This window comes from Meriones unguiculatus, chromosome 10, assembly GCF_030254825.1.
Source record: "Meriones unguiculatus strain TT.TT164.6M chromosome 10, Bangor_MerUng_6.1, whole genome shotgun sequence".
Classification (NCBI taxonomy): domain Eukaryota; kingdom Metazoa; phylum Chordata; class Mammalia; order Rodentia; family Muridae; genus Meriones; species Meriones unguiculatus.
Window position 1 is genome coordinate 120,965,673 of NC_083358.1, and position 20,664 is coordinate 120,986,336.

General features: G+C 38.1%; 1 protein-coding gene across 11 annotated transcripts in view; it reads left to right on the top strand.

The window, feature by feature from the left end:
- The window catches only part of Inpp4b (inositol polyphosphate-4-phosphatase type II B), a 796,958-nt gene that overhangs the window by 543,748 nt on the left and 232,546 nt on the right, over window positions 1-20,664 (top strand). For all 11 annotated transcript variants that reach the window (XM_060393235.1, XM_060393232.1, XM_060393233.1 and 8 more), the window contains one exon: window positions 19,475-19,586. In XM_060393235.1, the coding sequence (XP_060249218.1) occupies window positions 19,475-19,586 (112 nt within the window). The remainder of the gene's footprint in view (window positions 1-19,474; window positions 19,587-20,664) is intronic.

Consider the following 20,664-nt stretch of genomic DNA (forward strand, 5'->3'; position numbering starts at 1 on the left):
ACATTGCAGGCACATGGCTGCTGTCACTTTTGCCATCCCATTGCTCTTCTCCTTGCTCCAGAATCTTGCTTAGGAACACCACATCCTAAGAAAACAATGTATATGTAATTATCTGAGATCATAGCACTATAAAATTCCCCTGAGTGGTCCAGACATTCCCTTTCTTTTGGAGAAAAATTAGTGGCAGCGCCCTGAAATTACAATAGCTAATGAACAAACAACCACACCAAAAGAAAGTCTACAGGATGTTTTCCACTTATCCTGCTCTATGGTACAGTTTTGTTGAGAGGGAGAAATTGTAAGTAGGGGGATTTTGCAGGATGCAAGAAGAGGCTATCTGAAAAAAAAAATGGTGGGCCAGATTTAGTTTTCAAAGCCACAGTATGATCAAACTTTCCACGTTTCTAAAAATATTATTTTAAGAAGATTTTTATAATATGAAAATAATGTTTAACGTTTAATGGCCCGGATTAAGTTATTTTCTGGTGATTTTTAAAGTTTGAGTGTTTGAAGATTGCTAGAGGCTACATGTCTGTACCTACTCCAATTCATGTTATACTTGAAGGAGATTTAGGCAGATACTTAGCTCCTTGTGATTGACAAGGAGGAGGCTTCCTGGGATTTGTGCTCATATAGAAGGTGCTACGAACTTGTCTTTCCCCTATGTGAGATCACAGCTGAAGGCAGCCACATGCAAGCCAAAATGAGAGCCCTCATTAGAATCCAGCCATCCTGGTACCCTGAATACAGACTTTTGGCCTCCAGAAATCTGAGAGTTAATAAATGTGTTTTGAACTTCCAGGTTGGTGGTGGGTTTGTTAGTGGCCATCTCTCTAAACTAAAATGAATGTTGCTAGATTGTGCTACAGTCTTTAAAAAAACTCCAGGCAATGCTCTGGCCATATCATATGTATTTTCCTTGTTACTAGTAAAACCCAAACAACTATTACTACACTTCTGAAAGCAACAGGTGTGAGTCTCAATTCTGTGGAATGGGGTTCATTGAGGTTGCAAAGATGAAGCCTACTGAAAGAGATGTGTGTGCTTAAAAGAAGGTATGAGTTAAAACAGGTGTCAGAATTTACACAAGTCCTCAGACAGGACGATAGTTTGTGTGACCCATGCACTTCTCATGGCTGCATAAAAGGGTATATTAGTTTTTGTTTGCTTGCTTTGGTGCGGTGATCAAATGTCTGACAAAAACAGCTTAAGGAAGAGTTATTTTGCTTTACAGTTTGACAGTACAGGACATCATGCAAGGGGAGGCATGACAGCAGAAAGTGATGCAGCTTTTCACAAGTCCACAGTCTGGAGGCAGAGCCAAATGAATACTGGCATCCAGTGTGCTTTCTTCATTTCTTTCAGTTCCTGACCCCACACTGCGGAGTGATTTCCTACACCAGCATAGTGGTCTTTCCCGCCAATTTCAAAAAAAAATTTTAATAGATAGCCCAAAGATGCTTTTCCATAGAGTTTCTAAATCCAGACAAGTTGACAGGGAGAATTAATCATTACAAGGGCCGAGCCTGAGAATCTATGCAGCTTATGCCTGTGAAATCCCCTCACAGGATAGGAAGATGCTTTGTATTTACATTTCTTGCTGGGAATACTCTGGAAATAAAGTATTTAACAGGCTCTGGAGGGAGTTTGGAAGAAAGTTTGCCTATGATAATAAACGGCTCCCTGGTCACATTTGGGAAGCAAAGAATTCACTGTAGAAGTAATTTAGAAGCACACCATGGAACAGAACACTGCAGATAATGCGTGTACTCTAATGGAAGAAGATGGAGATGCTTATAAGAAAACATTTTCTCTACACATAAAAAGCAGCGTAACCCAACACAGAGGAGACACATACAGGAGCTCCTGCTGCTATATAGACAATGTAGTCTACCATACTACATTTCAAACTCAAGGAACCAAATAAAGATAGATGAATTCACCCCAAACGTGACTTGCTCTGAGGAAAGATCAATTAGTACAGCAGAAAAAAATTCCTCAGAGCACAAAAGCAGGCAGACAAGAACAAAACCAAGTCACTGCCATTTCCCATGAATAATCTTTTGACTCTATCATTTTTAGATACTTGTCAGGACTTCTCACAACTCAGTTTCCACAGGATGAACTTGGGGAGGCTGGTGGTGTGGCTGGGCTCCAGCTGTCTATCAGCATGAAAATATGCCCTTCATCATTTCACATGCCTCTCTAACGCGTGCTCCAGCAACTTGTACCTTTTACAGAAGAACCATTTCACCGACTTAGATCATCTTTTAAAAGACCCCTCCCTGAGCTTTCATCCCTGACACTATCTGAACACCAGGTGGCATGGTCCTCAGTGGCCTCATATTACTAAATCCAGTGAAGGATTCTTAGGGTTCCTCTTACTAGAATGTATCTGCACCATGGATCAGTTGCCCTCTGCTTAAAATGGATTCTTCACTTGATATCTGGAATCCCAGGCTTTTCCCTGCTTCCTACCACCAATGACATTTTCTTCTTTGTTCCTCCTGGTTGTTTCTCATTGGGCTGAGCTCTAAGTGTTGATATCTCTTACATTGCAGTTCAGTATAAGAACTCTCCTATTCTTATTCTTCAGTCATTCTCTTCTGAAAAGCTGTAAAGCTCCAATAGTCTTAATTATTCTTTGCTTGTGCTAAAAAAATGTATCAGAGATCCAGCTATACCACTCCTGGGCATATATCCAAAAGATGCTAAACCACACAACAAGGACATTTGCTCAGCTATGTTCATAGTAGCTCTATTCGTAATAGCTAGAAACTGGATACAACATAGATGTTCCTCAACTGAAGAATGGATACAGAAATTGTGGTACATTTACACAGTGGAATACTACTCAGCAATTAAAAACAAGAAAATCATGAAATTTGTAGGCAAATGGTGGGATCTAGAAAAGATCATCCTGACTGAGGTATCCCAGAAGCAGAAAGACACACATGGTACATGCTCACTTATAAGTAGATATTAGCCATATAATATAGGGTAAACATACTAAAAGTCTATAATCCTGAAGAAGCTAAAAAACAAGGAGGACACTAGGGAAGAGGCTGTAAACTTACTCAGAAGGGCAAACGGGACAGACAGCAGAAGTAGGAGAAGACAAGTTACAAGACAGGAGCCTTCCACAGGAGGCGTCTGAAAGAGTCTACCCACCAGGTGTATTGAAGGAGATATTGAGATTCATAGCCAAACCTTGGGCAGAGTGCAGGAAACCTTATGGAAGAAGAGGGAGATAGAAAGCCCTGGAGAGGATAGGAACTCCACAAGGAAACCAACAGAGCCAAAAATCAACAAACAAACAACAACAAAAAAAAAATCCACCTGGGCCCAGGGGGCTCTGCAGAAATCAATACTCCAACAAAGGACCATGCATGAAGAGGACTTAAAACCCCTGCTCAGTTTCCAAATGGATTCCCTAGTAAGGGGTGCAGGGGCTGTCTTTGACATGAACTCAGTGGCTGGCTCTTTGATTACCTTCTCCTGGGGGGGTGCGGCCTTGCCAGGCCACAGAGGAGGAGGATGCAGCCAGCCCTAATGAGACTTGATAGGCTAGGATCTAATAGGAGAGGAGGTCCTCCTTTATCAGTGGACTAGGGAAGAGACATTGGGGGAGAAGAGGGAGGATAGGTGGCAGTAGGAGAAAATGGAGGGGGCTGCAATCAGGATACAAAGTGAATAAATTGTAATAAATTAATTAAATAATAAATAATAAAATTAAATAAAATTTTTAAAAAAGTATCAGGCCTTGTGCATATTGCATATGCCTCTAACCACTGAGCTATTCCACCAGTCCTTAGGTCTATATTCTGATATTGGTGTCAATAAAATCCCTTATTTTCTATTTTCTCCTTTTTCTCAGCTGACTTATTAGGTTTATGCTTCACTGGAAAGCAGAATCTACAGTTGCCCACACTGTACTAACTGCCTTATATGCCAGTCTTTCTTACTTCCTGTCAAAAGTCAATCATCCAACCACCTATGGATACGTGACGTCCAAATAAGGTGTCTTTAAACTATCCAAAATTGAACCCTCCCTGCGTACTGCTCACCTTTCTCCCCAAATCTTGTTTATTGTCACGGCTTCCCCATCTCAATTTTTTTTTTCTAGCTGCTGGCCACCTCTGCTGTTTTTAGAACATGGAAGCACCATTTCATTTCAAGGCCTGAACATTCCTGGAATGTTCAAAATACTCTAATTCGATCTTTCATTCCCCATCTCTCCATCCTACCAATCAGATATCTTATAAATCATCTTCAAATTAAACCAAACTCTAATCAACCTCTACTCTAGCCTGATCTCTCCCAAATGTCTTCATGCTGCTCCACTTTCCCAGCTACCCATCACCTCTGTACTTCAAAACTTACCTCAGTTCAAAATGTTCTGTTGATTAATTTCTAGAAGAAAAATGAAAGCTTACAGTGGCCTATAAAGTTCTGAAGTCTGAACTCTTTTCTTCAACTTTGCTAGAGAGATACGAGATGTTGAAGTGTTTCAAAGATCCCTGCCCCCACAGTAATGCTTTGCATAACACTTTCCCCTTCAATGTGGATATAACCTGGGAAAATGATAGGAGATCCACTTTTCCCAATACATCCTTTGGTAATGGGGTGGCCTCTCACACAACTAACTGGGTATGGCAAGCCTACTGTTAACTCCGCAAAAGCAAGCTGCTATGATGGAACGTCTTTGGGGAGACTGTTAGAGATACATGAGGGTGCACATAGAGAGCTGAGCATTACCTCAGCCAATAGCTTGACATGAAATGGAAACTTCAGTCTCATAGCCATAAGGGAATACAGTTCCCCAACTCTCATGTGAAGTATGCTCTTTCCTATAGCTTCCATGAGAGAATGAGATTGTGCTACTCCACCTACACCTGACTTCCACGTGGTTAGGCCGCTGGTTTATAGGGCCTGGTGATTTCTCATTGATAGAACCTATGAAATCAGAGTGCAGTTTTGAGTTAATAAGTCTATGAGAATCTAGGTTGTATTATAAAATTCGCATGTGTTTATTGTTCTGGTTGATTTTAACTGTCAAGGTGATACAACCCAAAATCACCTGGGAAGAGATTTAATGAGGAATTATCTAGATCATAGTGGCTGTTCTGAAGAGGTTGACTTGTTAACTGACATAAAAAGACCCAGCCCACTGAGGGAAGCACACTACTTAGGCTGAGTTCTAACTATAGATAGATAGATACATAGATACATAGATAGATAGATAGATATAGGCAAATAAGCAAATAAGTTAATTAATTAAAGAGAAAGAAAAAAGAAAAAAATGAACGAAAGAAAAAGAAAGAAGAAAGAAAAAAGAGAGAAAGAAGAAAGAAAAAGAAAAAGAAAGAAAGGAAGGAAGGAAGGAAGGAAGGAAGGAAGGAAGGAAGAGAGAAGGTAGAGAATGGAGGGGGTAGGTGTATTCCTCTCTCCCTATTCTTGATTGTGGGTGTGATATGACTCTGAAGATCCTGACTTTCTGATGTCCCTGTAATAATGGACTATAACCTGTAACTGCTAGTAAATTGACCATTTCTCGCCTGTGTTACTTTTGGTCAGGAAATCAGGAAATTTAATCACAGAAATAGACATGAAACTAGGACAGCTCTCCCAGACTTTTTTTTTTTTTTTCTTAGCTACCTGCCATCTCTGCTGTTTTTAGAACATGGAAGCACCATTTCATTTATTTCATTTCAAGGCCTTTAAACACTCTGGTTCCTGGAATGCTCTTACTTCAGAGAGATGTACAGCTTACTCTATTCTTCCTTTTGGTGCTTGTTCAAATGTCATTTTAGAGACTGTTACCTACCTCTGATCGTCGAGTAATGGCCTCAACACAGCACTCACTTATCCTTCTATACTAATTATTTTCCTCCAGGGATATGACCATCTGATCTATATCTTGTTTGTTTCTAGAAATGTTACAAAATTTCAATAAAGATAGGCAGTTTAGTCCTTTTCTGTGTTCCCTTCCTGTGACTGAAAGTGATTAATAGTACAATTAGCAAGGGCTTTTTAAAGTAATGACTATTTTCTGTTAATCTTACATCGTATTTATATTTCTGTAGAAATTTGATAAATTTCAAAATCTTATTGGTGGAGTATATTGCTAAATTAAAGGAGAGTAAAGAAAATGCAATTTGAAAAACTGGAAGATTTTATTAGTGAGTCATAGAAAAATTCAGAGCAAACCCAGAAGCAATTAAGCATGAGAATGTAGGTCATGAGAGTTGTTCAGTCTCAGGGTACATGCCTCCTGTAATTTAAAACTATTGAATTTCTGACTGTACAGGTTTGAAATACATTATACTTTAAAATCATGTTCTCACACTGTAATTCTGACCTTTTGGTTCTGGCATTCCTGGGGAAATCTCTTGTATTCCTTCTGCTATTAAAACTCAACATAGAACTCAAAAGCACAAAACAGTCTGATTAAAAATATGTACTTCAAAGTGTTACTATTAAATACCATCTTATCATCAGTGTTTAATAACTGGATACACCAATGCTCTATGATTGTCATGTATGTTTTTAATATCTAGGTGCATTTTGATTAACATTGTAACATTTGAAAGCCATTCACATAAAGAGTTCTTCAGAAAGAACAAAACTTTGCACTGCTGCCATGATAATTTGCATTGACCTTAAAGATATATACTACACATTATTTTCTTTTATATCTTTATAATTCCTCTATTTATTAGGATGATTTTTTTCTGTATGTCTGTCTGTCTGTGGGCATGTGCATGGCACAGTACTCATTTTGACCACAGAGACACCATACAGGAATAGAACCTATCCTTGCTCTGTGTGGGCTCTGGGAATCAAACTCAGGTATCAGGCATAGTGGCAATCACATTTACCCAGAAAGTCATCTCATCACCTTTACCCAGAAAGTCATCTCATCAGCCCCATTTTTTCTTTCAAAAATGCCTACAGTTAGGCAAATTTAATAGCTGCTTACATTTTAACACTACATAATCCTATTTTTGATACCACTTCCCTTCTCTTTCAATAGCTTCTTCTCTTAAGTGTAAACTTCTCCCACTCTTTCCCTTACTCTCTTTTCCCCATGTGGTGAAAGCCTGTTAGCTCAGGGAGACAGAGAAAACACCCAGCTGACCTTCCTGTTCAGCTCATGTCCCAGAGGAAAGTCTTTGTTACTCAGCTCACATCCCAGATGGAAAAACTCCAAAAGCCCAAGACCAAATCTTGCTACTCAGCTGACAGTCCAGGAGGAAAAAACTGAAAGCCCAAACAAAGCCAAAGAGCTCAAAGCTCCCTTTTTTCTTTCTTTCTTTTTTTTTTTTTCACCAAGCTGTCTTAAATAACCTTCTCTCAAAGTGCATCCTTTCTACTTAATCCCTGTCAGCTGGTTTCTTGCTCCTCCTCTTGACCAATTTATTAAATCCCATGTACAAAAACCTCTTTGATTAAAGGTGTGTGCTAGGGCTGAGCCATACCATAACCACCTGTTTGCAATAAACAGAAAGTTCTTAGATTAAAAGTGTGTGTTAGGGCAGAGACACACCAAACAATGAACGGTATTTTACAGTTCACAATCTCAGAGTTCACAATGGATTAAATATCCTGCAACACTGCCCTCCAGTTTCATCCAGTGTGTACAGCCAAATGTTGAGAGGAGACAAGTGTGAAATGAGAGTTGTCCTCTAACTTGTTCCTTGTGGCGTCTGCTGATCTCCGTGCTTCCCTCACGTGAGCCTGGACACACAACTTTGATAAGTGTCTCTGGTATGAAGCTCCTACACATGGTTCTTACATGAAACAAACAAACAAACAAACAACAAGAACAAGAACATGAGAATGCATTTCTGCTTAACCATCAGCAACTTTACTGTTTAGTTCTGATTAATGTCTTTTTAAAACATTTATTTGTTTGTTTGTTTGTTTATTCTATTTACTTACTTATTCTCTTTGCATCCAGGTTGTAGCTCCCCCCTCCTTTCCTCTAGGTCCCACCCTCTCTCTCTATTCCCCTCCAGAGAAGGGGAGCCTCCCCCCTACCCACCCACTCCAGCAAATTAAATTATATTAGGATTGAGTGCATTCTCTTCCTTTCTTTCTCTTACTCTTACTCAAATGAACAATGCTAACAAATAAGTGTAATAAAATAAAGCAAAAATCTAGCAATAGTTTCTTTTCTATATGTCTAAATAGATACTTTTGTCAGTAGATGACCACTGACTTATACTCCGATCGCAGGTCACTGATGTGGTAAATTCATTGTGTGTCTTTGAATAAGCAATTTCCCATCCAGTTTGATGACCTGCTTCCCATTCTTCTTGTGCCCTTTTCTGTTTTCATTTTACATATGCAATTTGTAATGTCTTTGGTTACTTTAAAAGCATAATGCATAAGACAAAATGTATACTCTGAGTCTGGCATCCCAACGAAATATTACAAATTAAATTTGATTGAAATGGAAGAGAAACCTTTTAAGGTGAGCTTTGTTAAATTTCCAGACTAATTGTTATTTTGCTTGTTGTTAATTTATTATCAGAGAAGATGGCTGTCTTCTTTCTCATTTATTCATCCTCAAAAAATAATAGTTTTTTTTTTTACATTTCTGTAAATTATAACACACAACTACATTCTCACGAGAGCACCAGAATCAGAGTACAGACATTGCCCATCAACTCAAAGAAATTCCCTCCTGACGCTTGTTAACTCAGATCACCACTCAAACCCATTTCTGTCACCAAAGGATCTATCGTTTATTCTGGTAGATTTTTAATTTTTAAGATAGAAATTGAACAATTGGTATATAATAGTGTCAAAGCCTTAGAGATCAGCTCCACTTACTCAAATACCTGACATTAATACAAGTTTTAGTATGTATAAAGTTTCTTTTTTTTGATAAATAATATTCCATGGCATGTATAAACTACATTTAATAATTCATATTAAATGACATTTGAGGTGAATTCATTTTCTAGTGATTATAAATAAGGCTGTTTAACGTTTTGTATGTATTTTATAAGTGATTCCAAGTATTCATTTCTCTAGGATAAGTATTGAGGATTTGTGCTTCTCGGTTATCTAGTAAGTGTTTGGCTTTACCGGAAACTTCTGAAACTATTTTCACAGCAGCAGTGTATGAGGACATCGGGCAGAGTGCAGCCTTCCTGGTGGCCTAAGGTGTCGAGGCAGCGTATTACAGTGGTTTTAATTTTCATCAAAACATACTCTCTCAGGCTGTAGATTATTTCTTCACCTGCTTTTTGGCATCTGTACACCCTCTTTTCAAAATATAGTTGTTCAAGTATTTTACAAATTAATTATTTAGGCAGTTTTTTCTTTTGTTGCTGCAGAATTTGGAGAACTTTTTACAGATTTTTAGATTCAAGTTCTTTTTTCACTTTTATTTTTATAACAATGTTATCTACAGAGTAAGGTTGTCAGTTTTGATGAAGTTCATTTCTGGATCTTTCTTCTTCTTTCCTTCTTTCTCTCTCTCCTTACTTATCACTCTTCCCCATCATCTTTCCCCGCTGCTTTGATGTTTTGATAAAGTACCATTATTTAGCCCAAGCTGGCAATGAACTAGTCATTCTCTTGCCTTCACTTCCCAAACGCTGGTTTTACCATAGTCAGCTTCCATATCTTTTCACTGGACATGAACCTGATATCATGTGTTCGTTGGCTAAGTCTGGTTCACAGTTTCCCCTGCATCATTTTCATAAGTTTTGGTTTCATGGACTACTTTATCATTCAGTAAAGTTGTGAGGTTCAAGAAGAACTTTGTTTTTATTACAAATAAAGATCTAATTGTCTCAACACCATTTACTGACTTTTTTTTTTCTCCATTGACTTGCTCATAACTTTTTCAGAAATCGATTACATTTTTCTTTTTTCTTATTTAGGTTTTCCTAATGCATCTGTGCTTTCTTCATAGCTGTATTGCTTCTATAGGTTTCTAGTAATCTTGCCATCAGTTCAAGCAATTTTTTTCACCTTTTCTTCTTTCTCAAACTCATTTGTCCATTCTATCTTCTTTGCCTTTCCTTGAACTTCAGAAATCAGCTCAAGGAAGTCTCCAAACATTTGTCCTTTGACTTTAGTTCCTATTCTACAGAATCTGTAGATCAGCTTGAGGAGAGGAGACAGATTTACTACATCTTACAATCTTTATCAAAGTGTGTCTACTTTTCTAGAATTTTTTGATGCATATCATTGGTATTAATAGGTTTTAAAAATAAACACTATATTTTTGAAAGAGTTATGCGTAAACTTCTTAATTATTTTGAACCTCCGATAAATGTATTCAAAACTGTGATTTCCAGTTTTTTAATGGCAAATGCTTGATTTAGCCTTTTGTCTGGTGAAAACATACATCCTACTCCTATTTTTCAAACTGTTGTGTCCTTTGGATCTACCCCTCATACTTATCATCCAAGTGCACAGAGACTTCAAGATGATCTGACCTCTCACATCACTTCCTGGTACCTTTTCTACCTCAGATATGCAGCCTGGAGTGAGACTAGGAGTCCACCTACAACTTTAAGAGGGCTATTTCCTCTCCTCCTTCTTCTCCATGACCTTTCTGGCACTGCTCTGTGTCCCACAGATTTCCCCTTGTTGGCTCTCCATCATTACTTTTTTGCATTTTTATTAACTATTATTATTTATTATAATTTATTCAGTTTGGATCCTGGCTGTGGCCCCCACCCTCATCTCCTCCCAATCCCACTTTTCCTCCCTTTTCTCCCCCTATGCTCCTCCCCTAGTCCACTTCCTCCCCTTCTATCTGACCCTAGCCTATCAGGTCTCATCTGGACTGGCTGCATTGTCTTCCTCTCTGGCCTGGCAAGGCTCCTCCCCTATCAGAGGGAGGTGATCAAAGAGCCAGCCACTGAGTTCATGTCAGAGACAGCCAGCCCCTGTTCCCCTTACTAGGACACCCACTTGGAGACTGAGCTGCCATGGGCTACATCCGAGTGGGGATTTGAGATCCTCTCCATGCATGGTCGTTGGTTGGAGTATCAGTCTCTGGGAGTGGGGGCGCAGGGGGATGTTCAGTCCTCATTCAGAAGGGCAAACACGATAGACAGCTGAAGCAGAAGACAGGGAACAGGACAGAAGCCTACCATAGAAGGCCTCTGAAAGACTCTCCAGTTATCGAAGCAGAGGCTGAGACTCATAGCCAAACTTTGGGCAGAGGCCATGGAATTTTATGAAAGAAGGGGAGATAGAAAGACCTGGAGGCAATAAGAGCTCCAAAAGGAGACCAATAGACTCTCCATCATTATTATTTGCCCATTTTTACTGTAGATTTTTATCCTCTTTCTAGGGCCGCATTGCACGAAAATAGAGATGAAGGAGATGTGAAGAGCTTCATCCTATACTATTGAGGTCACATCTTCCACAGAGAAGCTCTCCTCTCATAGTCTGTAGGAATATGTTAGTTTTAGAGTAGCCTATGAGTTCTGGTTTCATCCACTTTCATTGCTGCTACCTACCACTGCCACAGCAAGATTATGTGGGCCTAAAGCCCAAGAGAGTGAAGAGAAAAGAGATTTTCTTTCATTTTGGAGTATCAGGAGTCCTCAATCCTATAGTTTAAATCCTGAGCAAAGGCTGGAGGTCTGGGCTCTGCCTGCGCTAAGGATACTCTCTGAGACTAGGGCTGTGTTTAGTCTAGGTATGGAAAATCAGATGGGGAAATGGAAATTCACAGATGCTAGTTTGCTGATATTTGAGATTCCAACTTTCTCCTCTCTTATGTCTGGTGCTGTTTACTTTTAAAATCCTCAAATACTGTAGTTTGTCATGCTACGGGTGCTGTAGCTCCTTCAGTGTGTGGTAGTAAAGTAATCCTCCACATTGCCTACAACTGCAATTCAACTGGAGAGTATAATGTCCTGTTAACTTTGGTAAAATTTCAGCTGTTTCAAATCCCTGACAAAGGTGTTTCTAATCTTGTTTTCTTGCCTTGCTGATAAATATGGCTAAATTCAAGTAAAGAATTTATGTTTCACATTTATCACTGAATCAACAGCTTTTCAAACAAAGTTATCAGTGACTTTAATTGAGTAGAGCAAAATTTTCTTTTGTTTATTTGTGTCAGTGGAATTCTTCATATCTAGTTGTTGTTTCCAGCAATAAGGAGGCATTCACCAACCAGTGAGTCTGAAACATAGATGGCCAATATTCCAACAATATGCTTCTTTGTAGCTTATATAACAATAATTCAATAATAATAATAATAATATATACTTAATAACAATGCTACTCATTACTATGTGATAAAGCATATGCTTATTCAATCTCGGAAAAAATGGGTTTTGCCAGCATAAATCTGGATGCTTTACAATATTCATGTTTTATAGCTAAAGCATATTCATGAATGATGAATTACCCCTCCTCCATTACATAGTATTTATTGTACAGAAGGCTATTGAGGTAGCCATGGGGTTTGCTACTCAAAGCACACTGTGTTGTCCACTAATCAATGCCCTAGGGATTCTGGGACTGGAAGTGTGCCTCAGATGGTGCATGTTTGTCCAGCATGATCAATGTCCTAGTTTTGATCCTCAGCACTCCTTAGCATCACACTCCTTGAGAGGAGGAGGCAGGAAAAACAGAAATTCACAGACATCCTTAACTACATAGTGAGTCCAAGGTAAGCTTGGAATGTGTGAGTCCTGCTCTCAAAAAGAAACAGTGGCTCCACTGTTAAGAATTCATCTTGCTTTTGCAAAGGACTGGAGTTCCCAGCACTCACAGCGCCCAAGCAGTTGTCTTAAGCTGCTTATAGCTATAGTTTCAGGAAATCCCATACATTCCTCTAGCCTTTGAGTGCATTGCATACATGCAATATATATGCACATATGTTGTTTGTGTGGACATATACACATAAAATAAAGATATATTTAAAACAAATGACAATTGTTTAGTAAACCAACATGAATCAAAATGCAGAGTTTTCCAGAAACTTTGGCAGTAGACTACTCTGTTTAGCCTCTAGTTTAAATTGAACAAAGACTAACAACTTCTAATATGAGGAACAAAATAAAATAATAAAAAGAAGGCTGAGAGCAAGAACCTGGTATGAATGGGATATGAATGAGAGAAAGATACTAGGGAAGAAGAAGCAGGTTCTTCAGATAGAATGCAAGAAGGGTGATGAAGCTACTCAAGATGCTGTTTGAGGGAAAGAAACATTTAGGAGACATAGAAAGGAAGAAACTCTGGGCTTAGTGTCTGATTGGAGGACAAAGACCAAGTAAAGGTAGAATTGGGATACTGGGGGTGGGGTCATAGAATGAATACTTTTACCTGAGTGAGTTTGGACTTGAAGATATGGAGGGTTTGATTTAAAATTTATGCAATATAAAATAGTGAGATTACAAAAAAAGGAAATTGGGGACCTAGCTGGTATATTGGATTGTGTTAGAGCTTCCTAGAAGTGGAGTTGAATTCTGTAGATTTTCTGGAGGTAGGTTATGAAGAGGAACGATAAAAATCCAAGGGGTAACAATATCGCATGTAGGCTAAAATACTGAGACCAACTGACAACTAATACTTAAGTACTTGAAAGAGTTCTGTGGTTTTGAACATTCATGAATGTCAGACAGCATGCAGATGTCTTCCGCTGTCTGTTCTTACATGGACTTTTCACTTTCGTACTCCCTGGGTTAATTTAACAGCATAATTATATCAACCAGAAAAACTCACTGTATCTGCTACATATGGCCTTTGTTTATTTTCTTGCCTGGATGAGATTTTCATTTCCTAGCTACATGTCTAGATGGCTTAGATGCGAAGCATGTCTCACATCTGCAAATCCCTGTGTATGACACCAGAACTGTTTGATATTCATAGAGCCTGACAGTGCTAATGATGGCTTTCCCCTGGATGTTTACAGAGATGTTTGTTCGTTTGCATTGCAGTGGCATTTCCGAAAAGAGAAGTTATTTACATTTTGAAGTTTAACAGCTTCAGGAGTGTTTTTTCTTTTCTTTTTCTTTTTGATCTGTTAAAGGATGGCAAAATAGGTAGGAAAGAAACTTAGAGAGTGCGTGTCATTAAAAGACTTTTACATTTCCTTCTTTCTTCTAAAAGTATATGTATGTTTCATTCTGTGAGACTGAATATTTCATTAGGAAGCATTAGGGGGGGAGGTATTTTAAAGTCAGACTTTTACTTTTACTTTTTCACTCTCGTACTCCATTTCTCTGAAAGCCTAGGTAGGAAGGATGGATAGATTCCTGTTACTGACATTCTCCTTTCTTTCCCTTCTACACCTTGTCACAGTTAAATATTTAAGTCCCTCTGATGATGGAAAAGAGAACTTGATATTGTGGTGAAAATAATGCAGGGGGTGTGAGTTATCTTTCTTCTTCTTCTCTTGTGCTTTTCCTGGTCATAATGAGCTACGTAAAAAGTGCACTACATAAAAAGTCATAATTTTATCTCTTCATGTGTGGGGATATTTAATACTTTGATATACTTCTATTGCCACATGAATTTCTAAGATATTTAGGGATTACCTTTGTGTTTGGTTCAATCAGATTTGTTGTTCAGTTACTCCCCCAAGTTTGGCAAGCATTTAGGTTATTTGGGGGTAAATGTGATTGAGGTACAAGGGGGAAATTGTATCATGCCTGACAGTTTCCTCACATGTACTGGCTGCTGATGTGTATGAGAGAGTCCTGGAAGTGATTAAAGCATGGAGTAGAGTATTTTGTTTGTTTGTATGTTTGTTTTTTTATTCAGTAGCTATTTGAACTCTGCTTTTCAGTACATTAAACTTAACCAAGAGTAGTATTCCTCAACCCAAGGAACTAATCCATAGATGAGCTGGGAATACAGCTGGGCTTTCTTGGTTCCTAGATCAAAACTTTATTCAATATATTCCTGTAGAGAAAATGATACATTTTCAAAAGTAAGAATCTATTAGGGTTTTCATGCTGAATAACAGTTAAGCTACTGTCACTAAAGCTTTTCCCATCTGATCAGAAATAAGCTGAAGGCAAAGTTAAACATTATCTGAGGATGAATGTTGGTGTACTGACCATTATTTTGGAATTAAAAATACACATTCAGAATACTGTGTTGAAATAAAGGAAAGTTAGGGTTTGGTTCTCTATCTGAAAACAAAGCAAAACAAAACAAAACATTTTAAAATTAGATTACTTGGTTTATTGGTGTTTAATTTTTGAGTTCTTTATATATTTTGGATATTACCCCTTTGTCAGATGGAGGGTTGGCGAAGATCTTTTCCCATTTTGTAGGCTATTTTGTTCTGTTGATAGTTTCCTTTGCCTTACAGAAGCTTTTCAGTTCTATGAGGTCTCATTAATTAATTGTTGATCTTAAAACCTGAACTGTCAGTGTTCTGTTCAGGAAGTTGTCTCCTATGCCAATGAGTTCAATGCTCTTCCCCACTTTTTCTTCTAATAGATTTAGAGTTTCTGATTTTAATGTTGAGGTCTTTGATCCACTTGTATTTGGGCTCTATTTGCATTTTTCTACATGTAGATATCCAATTAGATGAGCAACATTTATTGAAAATGCTTTCTTTTTTCCATGGTATGGTTTTGGCTTTGATAATCCAATTAAAAAATAGGGTACAGAGCTAAACAGAATTTTCAACAGAGCAATCTTAAATGGCCAGAAGCACTTAAAGAAATGCTCAGTGTCCTTAGTCATCAGGGAAATGCAAATTAAAATGACTCTGAGATTCCATCAGAATCTCTTACATCCATCAGAATGGCAAAGATTAAAAATACAAGTGACAGCACATGCTGGCAAGGATGTGAAGAAAGGAACACTTCTCCATTGCTGGTAGGAGTGCAAATTTGTGCAATCACTCTGAAAATTTATCTGACACGTTCTTAGAAAATTGGAAGCAGCTCTACCTTTAAGACCCAGCTATACCACACCTGAGCATATACCCAAAAGGTGGTCCACCATCCAACAAGGCCATTTGCTCAACTCTGTTCATAGCAGCTTTATTCATAATAGCCAGAATCTGGAAACAACCTAGATGTCCCTCAATTAAAAAATGGAAGAAGAAACTGTGGTACATTCACACAATGGAATACTACTCATCTATTATCATGATATTTGCAGGCAAATGAATGAAACTAGAAAAGATCATCCTGAGTGAGATAACCCAGACCCAGAAAGACACACATGGTATGGATTTCAGCCATATGGTACAGGATAAGCATACTACAATGCATGGACCAAAAGAAGATCAGTAACAAGGAGAATGCTTAAATATCACTCAGAAGGGGGAAAAATAGACAGTGCAAGTGGTTGAAAAGAGGGAACAGACTAAGAGAGAGAGCTCAGAGAGTAATGATGGTAGCTATCAGACCTGGGGAAAGCAGGGGCAGGAGGACAGAGGACCTTCAGAGAGAAGAAAAACCTTGGGCAGGGCCATCTCTATGTATGAAGGTGACTCTAGCTGAGATTCCTAGCAGCAGGGGTCATGGAGACTGAAGAGGACATCCTTTAACTAAACATGATTCCTAGTGGAGGGAGAACGCCAACCCACACACAAAAACTTTGACCTAAAACTTACCCTGCCTACAAAATGTGCAGAAACAAATAAAGTAGGAATTGAGGGAATGCCCAAACAGTTCCTGGTCCAATCTGATACCCACCCCATTCAAGAAAGCCAACCCCTGACACTATTAATGATACTCTGCTATGCTTGCAGATGGGGGAGCCTAGTATAGTTATCCTCTGAGTGAATCCACCCAGAAACTGATGGAAACAGATGTAGAGACCTACAGCCAAACATTGGGCAAAGCACAGTGAGTGTTATGGAAGAGTGGGGAAAGGAAAGAAGGACTCAGAGGGGACAGGAGCTCCACAAGAAAACAAACAGAGCCGACTAACCAGGGCCCAGGGGAACCTATGGAGACTGAAGCACCAACCAAGGACCATGCATGGTCTGGGCCTCGGCCCCCTACACAGGTGTAGCCAATGGGCAGCTTGGTGCCCTAGAAAGGAGAATGGGGGCCTACTCCTGCCTGCTTTTTGATCACTTTTCCCTGGAGGAGCTATCTCACTAGGCCACAGAGGAAAATGATACACTCAGTCCTAAAATACAACTTAATATGCTGGGGTGGTTGAGTAGAGGGACTCCCCTGCTTTGAAGAGTAGGGGAGGGCCAATAGAGAGAAGAGGAGGGAGGGAGTTATGCCTGAGATGTAAATGAATAAATAAAGATAAAAAATTAAAACAAAACCCCAAAACCCCATATATTTCTAAATATTTAAGAAGTTTTTGATTGTTGGTTGGTTTTGTTTGTTTTGGTTTTGTATTTTTTTTATTTGTTTTATAACCATCTTTAGGATTAGGTACATTAACTGCAGTCAATTAAGGGTGGTATTGATGGTTGAGCTCTGGGTGGAAAACTGTTGTAGAACAAATAAGAACCCAAAACGCACTTTAAAGTTTAGTTCAGTAAAGGGCTGAACCAGGCTTGGGATGCTATGGATTTCAGTTCTTTAGTTTATAACCTGATTCACCTCTACATTTCACAAATCTCAGGTGGGGATGGATGCATCTGAAAATTTCAAACAAGTGCTTATGTAAAGTGATTTGGAGGGGGAATTAAAAATAGAATTCTACAATATCAGTAGTTTCAGCAGGAACCTTTTTTCATGCCACTCAGTGGCTTAAATCTATAGGGCAGTGTTCCTCAATCTGTAGATCAGAACCCCTTTGGAGGTTGAATGACGCTTTCTCAGGGGTCACCTGAGACAATCAGAAAACATTATGATTCATAGCAGTAGCAAAATTACAGTTATGAAGTACCAACAAAAATTTTATGGTTGGAGGTCACTATAACATGAGGGACAGACTGTATGAAAGGGTCACCACATAGGAAGGTTGAGAGCCAGCATTCCAGGGGATGAAGTGGGAAACACAAAAGGCAGGTAAATCATTGAGCAAGTAGCCAGATGCTTTTAAGTGAGGAAAAAAAAAGATCAGTGTGAAATGTACATACACACACAGTCAATGAATACTTTTCTATTTTGATTTCAAAATTGAAGTTGATATTTTAATTCTTATTGGTTTGAAAATTATACATAGCATTTATTTCATCTTAGTAAGAAAGTTAACATACTACTTAACAATAAATTACACTTTTCTATGTGAAGAAAGCTTATTTTATTATAACATGATGCTAGTTGTACAAACATTACCAGGACTTTTCTTTTCCAGTTTCTTTTGGAACATTTTAATCTCCACATTTTATTTTACTTGAAGAAAAATCACTATGATCTACAAACGTAACTGAGCATCATTTTCAGTTAATTTACTCATTCTTTACTTAGCATTTTGAAGAACTACATTAATTTTCTTAATTCTTTTTCTGATACCTCTTATAAAAACACAGGGATATTCATAAGGTTAAATAATATACATCAATACTTAGATTAAAATGAAACAAATTTCAGAATAGGACATCCTAGCAAAGAACATTAGTGTCTAACCTGAGACACTGAGCCAACAGGGCTTAGAAGGAAGTTATAACATATCAGACCCCTGGAATTGCACAACTGCTCTTTTACAAGGTGAAAGGGAAACTACGTATCATGTTATTGACATTTCCATAGTATAAGAAAACCATTTATTTTGTATATTTTCCTGCCTAAGAAAAGAAGCTAGACAATCTTCAAGTTGTAGGTTTGGTAATTTTATCTTTAGCTTGTTTTATTTATTGCCAATCATAGTATTTTATACTGATGAAAACTATGATGATGAAAATCTTACTAATAAAATGAGCACCATCATTAAACAGAGATGAGTCATTCAATGACTAATATACATGAAGAGGATGGAAGCTTAGGGTTGCCAGTTTGTTTTCAGATAAGTCACTTCTGCTTTAGATTCCCACCTTTATCTAAAGAATAAAATGCTCTACTAAACAAATTTGTTGGTTCTGCTTTATGCATTTTCACTTAGGTTTGCTGAAATACAATCTTTACTTTCTCTCTTAAGAAGAAAGAAACTATTAAAAAATAATTGAAGAATAGAAAGGTAGTTCAGTTTTGGAGCCAATGGCCCAGCTGTACTTGTGTCCATAGATACTTCTCTTTTGTTTTACTTGGCAACACATCTGTGATAGACAAGACCTTTATTTCATGCACTTGGGATGTAAGGGCGACAGTTTATGCTGTTGTAGAGATTTGCATTAATAACACAGAGTTTATAACACCTTTAGAGGTTTGATCTCTTGCATAGTGTTATTTCCTGAGAGCCGTCTGGGAGGCTCATCTTCACATCGCAGTCTGTGGTCCTACCTCATGAATTTTCATAAAAATGCCTAGCAACATTATTTTCTGTGAATTGAGCAGATCTGCTTAAAGGAAGTATCAATCCATGTTTTTCAGACATAAATGTGATCTGGATGTATTATAAGAAAGGTGATACTTACCTTAGCATCTCATTGATTTTTCACTTGCAGAACCTCAGATGGTGGCAAAGTGGTCGGCACCATAGAAGTGAGCCTCATGAAGATGGGGGAGATTGAGGATGGGGACACAGACCACATCACCACAGATGTGCAGGGACAAAAGGTAGGATTGAGTCAGCTTGTTACACAGATTAAATTAGAAAGGGTAAGTTTGCCAGACGCCTGAATTGCCAACACCCTGTAGGGTTTGGAATCTTGTTATTCAAAAGCTAAATGAGAAATCATTCCTGGAATTGAAGTACTATATGTGCATTTCTTCTCTGAACCAGTGTGCCTATTTACCCAGAGCTGTGTAAAGCTTTGTGCCATTCAGTAACAGCTTTTTCTTCTGTGCCAGCACCCATGTTGATATCATCTCTTCTCAGCTGGGACAAAAGTATGGATTATTGTGCATTCTGCCATAATTACCCTGCAGGAGATGCAGGGAGGACTCTGGGAAGGGCACTGCCAAGAGAGTGTGTTCTTTATTCCCAAAGACATCTTTGCAAAGAGAGGAAATTTTAATTTTATATGAAAGAAGGCATATTTAACAAGAACTTTGTATTTTATGAAATTGTACAAAGAGAGATAGAGAGAGACAGAGACAGAGAACAGAGGCATAGGTCTGGAGAAGGTTCAATGCCAACAATATAATAAACAAGAAACAATATTTTGAAGAAATATCTTTCTTCTCCCTTTTCTGTAACAACAAACAAAACAAATGTCAGCCTAAATATTTTTTCTTACAAGGGCTATTTTTATTGTATTAAAAAACAAACTGGGGCACACAATTCAGGCTTAAAAATCTTCTAGGAGTTTAACAGGAAGTGATTTTTATGTTATGATTTTAACAGTAAACTGATTTTTCATAGTATAACATATCTTGTCTTAAATGAGCCTTTTAAAGGATAAGGTCTGCTGTGACTTATTTTTTAGTTTGTTGTTTCTTAACTTGGAATGTGTATTAGTCACAGTTCTATAAAGCAGCTGAAACTAATAGAATGAATGTGTATTTATGTATATATGTATGTGTATATGAGTATAGAATGAATATATGTATGTATAAGTATATATGTACATATATGTGTATAGAGAATGAATATGAATGTGTATATGTGTGTATATACACACAGATATATATATGTGTGTGTGTTGTATAAATGGTATGGTCCATATTGGCCTTCAATGGCTGCCTCACAACA